Here is a 3,028-nt window from a genome sequence, read left to right as displayed (position 1 = left end):
CACTATCGAAGAGGTAATAGAGGCCGGAACCAACATTAAAGCCGGCAAGGCACCGGGACCGGACGGAATAGCGGGCAGCGTGATCAAGGCCACGCTAGAGCACCTCGCCCCCTTATGGGCGAGATGCTTCACCGAATGCCTCAGGGGGGGGGGGCATTTCCCGCGATCATGGAAAACGGCCAAATTGGTCTTAATTAAGAAACCAGGTAAGCCGGAGCTCTCCCCATCCTCTTATAGACCTATCTGCCTACTGAGCGAGGCGAGCAAGCTATTTGAGAGAGTTTTAGCGGGTAGGTTGCGCGCACATCTGGACAGTACCGAAGATATTGCGGAGAGACAGTACGGCTTCAGAAAGCATCGATCTACAATCTTCGGGAGTCTTCGGGAACGCATTGATGGAAACCTGCGGGAGAGGGGGGGTCGCGATCGCTTTATCTCTGGATATAGCGAACGCGTCCAACTCCCTCCCGTGGTCGGTTATAAGAAAGGCCTCGATGGAGAAGGAGGTGCTGGGGTACCTTCGGAGCGTCCTTGACAGTTACCTGTCCGGGCGGGGACTGTCTTTTGTGGATTGGAGAGATCGACTGGTCAACAGATCGATGACCTGCGGAGGATTGGTCCAAGGACCGAACCCTGTGGAACATTGGATACGATGAGATACTGAGGCTTACGCTGCCGATAGGATGCGCGGTTCTTTGCTACGCGGATGACACCCTACTGGTAGCAAACGCTGAGACATTCGAGGAGGCGCGCGTGATAGCAGAGATTGGGACCACGTTTGTGGTTAGGACGATAGAAAGATTAGGACTGAGGGTTTCAATTGCGAAGACAGAGGCGGTGAGATTCGCGGCTGAAATACCCGAGGGAGTGTCCTTGCGTGTGAGGGGGAGGTGATCCCGATTGGTCCTTTGATAAAATATCTAGGGTTAACTATAGATTCAAGATGGACCTTTCGGGATCACTTCCGTCTATTAATGCCGAAGGCTTGGCGAATGGCCTTATCGTTATCGCGCATTATGGCCAATATAGGTGGCCCGGGCGAGGGACGTAGACGTCTCTACACGACGGCGGTCATGGCCGTCATTATGTACGGTCCCCCTATATGGGCAAGAACAGTGATGGACAGTAGGTCCACTTTACGGGATGTGGGTAGGTTGCAGCGGCAGCTCGCCTTGAGGGTGATAAGGGGATATCGCACCGTCTCGCACGATGCGGCGGCCATTCTTGCTAGAATGGTGCCCTTTGACCTGGCATGCAACAAATTGAGGAGATCATACCTCCACCGACGAGAAATCATTGCTCGGGACGGAGCGATATCCCCTCGCACGAGAGATGCCTTCCTGGAGGTGGAGCGCCGGCGCTCGATTGCGATGTGGCGCGAGCGCCTGTTAGGGTTACCGTCCAGTGGCCCCGGTGCGATCGTGCGTGACGCCATAGTCGAGGACCTTGAGGTTTGGGTGGATAGGGAACATGGAGCCCTCACTTATCGGGTCACCCAGATTTTAACTGGGCACGGCGTTTTTGAGGCCTACCTCTGCAGGATAGGACGCCGGACTTCTCCGACGTGTCTGTATTGCAGAGCAGCGACTGATACAGCGGTGCACACTCTCCTGTTCTGTCCAGCTTGGGCGGAGCAGAGGGGGGATTTACTTCAGATTGTCGGAATCGATAGGACATACAAAGCGGTAGTGAGGGCGATCATTCGCTCTAATGAAGTTTGGGCCCTTTTTATGAATCTATGTGAGACAATAATGCGGAAGAAGGAGGAGGATGAATGATCCCGTGAAAGAGCGCTAACGGATAGGGTTCTTGACCTCCCGAATATGGACTCTACGGACGAAGAGTCAGAAGAATAACTCTAGCGCCGCGGACGCGTGTGGGTGTTTGTATATAAGTTTGTATATAGATATATGTATACGCTGTCCTTAAATGTAAAATAATTATAATTTTAATTGATTTTATATAGAAATATGCACGTTTCGAAAGTGCACAGGATGAATACCCGTAAAACAGCGGTGACGAGCACATAGCTCCTGGATTTAGGGACACCTCAAAGTAATGCAGGATTGTGGTTCCGGGGCGTTCCTATCTATGTCCATGCGGTAATACGTAAGATTGGGGGGGAGTTTTTAGTCGGTAGGCAGCCGTTCCGGGGTATCCATAGAGAGCGGTTGAATCCGACACTCCCTGGCGATACGGGTCGCCAGGGGTCTTCCCATGCCAGATGGGTGAGCCCCCAGGACCCCCCTTGGGTATGGGCATTGTGAAGATTTTCTCCTCCCTTGTAAAAAAAAAGGTTATGTGAAGGTTATATGATTATGCGTGTATAATAGCAATAGTATTTTCAGCATTAGTCGACTATATAATTAATTAAGTGTAGTACTTACCTCTTAAGACTGAGTTTATGGTGCGATGATATTACTAAAACTGCACATATGTATATCCATACCAAAGACATAGAGAATGGACTGCGCGATCCGTGTATTAAAATGATCGATAGGGATGAGAGAGAGGGACCGAGGCAGACGGCTATTTCTATCTCTTTCCATTCAATGGTGTAATGGGAGAGAGAATGAGAGGAAGATTGGCCCACGGTCGGTGATCTCCCACGGTTCCTCTCTCTCATTATTGTCGACCACATTTGATACACTACCTAGATACGGATCGCGCAGTCCATTCTCTATGTATTTGATCCATACACAGCGGACTTGAAAACGAACTTTTCAGTTATCACTTATATCGCTATTTTTAACCTAGCGGGATTTTCGCGGGGGTCTCACTATTTCATCAGTTAATTGATCGTAATCCACTGATTGCGCAGTGAAATGTTGGGTCACTGATGAAATCAGTGGAATTTTCACTGTTTCAAATTAAAAGAGTGGAAGATGAAGAAAGAATCCTACAAGCATTTGAAGAAAACCCGAGGAACAGCGTACGTTGTGTCGCTCATGCCCTTGGTCTCTCCCGACATGCGGTGTACAGTGCTGTACGCCGCAACGGATTGCATCCGTATCGTTTGCAACGGATG

The 3,028-nt window shown here is 50.2% G+C and overlaps 1 protein-coding gene across 1 annotated transcript; it reads left to right on the top strand.

Annotated features, from left to right (window-relative positions):
• The first annotated feature begins 992 nt into the window (after positions 1 to 992).
• LOC108721118 (uncharacterized) lies at positions 993 to 1,778 on the top strand. Its single transcript, XM_018445491.1, has one exon. It carries the CDS (start codon positions 993 to 995, stop codon positions 1,776 to 1,778), a length of 786 nt encoding a protein of 261 aa, XP_018300993.1.
• Positions 1,779 to 3,028: the final 1,250 nt, after the last annotated feature.

The sequence above is a fragment of the Mycetomoellerius zeteki genome, unplaced genomic scaffold (assembly GCF_001594055.1).
Source record: "Mycetomoellerius zeteki isolate Tzet28-1 unplaced genomic scaffold, Tzet1.0 scaffold160, whole genome shotgun sequence".
Lineage (NCBI taxonomy): Eukaryota > Metazoa > Arthropoda > Insecta > Hymenoptera > Formicidae > Mycetomoellerius > Mycetomoellerius zeteki.
The sequence above is the reverse complement of the archived record's forward strand: the minus strand, read 5'-3'. Positions and strand labels throughout refer to the sequence as shown.

Bases quoted from the DNA above. Each gene is read 5' to 3' on its own strand.
- LOC108721118 (XM_018445491.1), top strand. From the start codon at position 993: ATGGCCTTATCGTTATCGCGCATTATGGCCAATATAGGTGGCCCGGGC.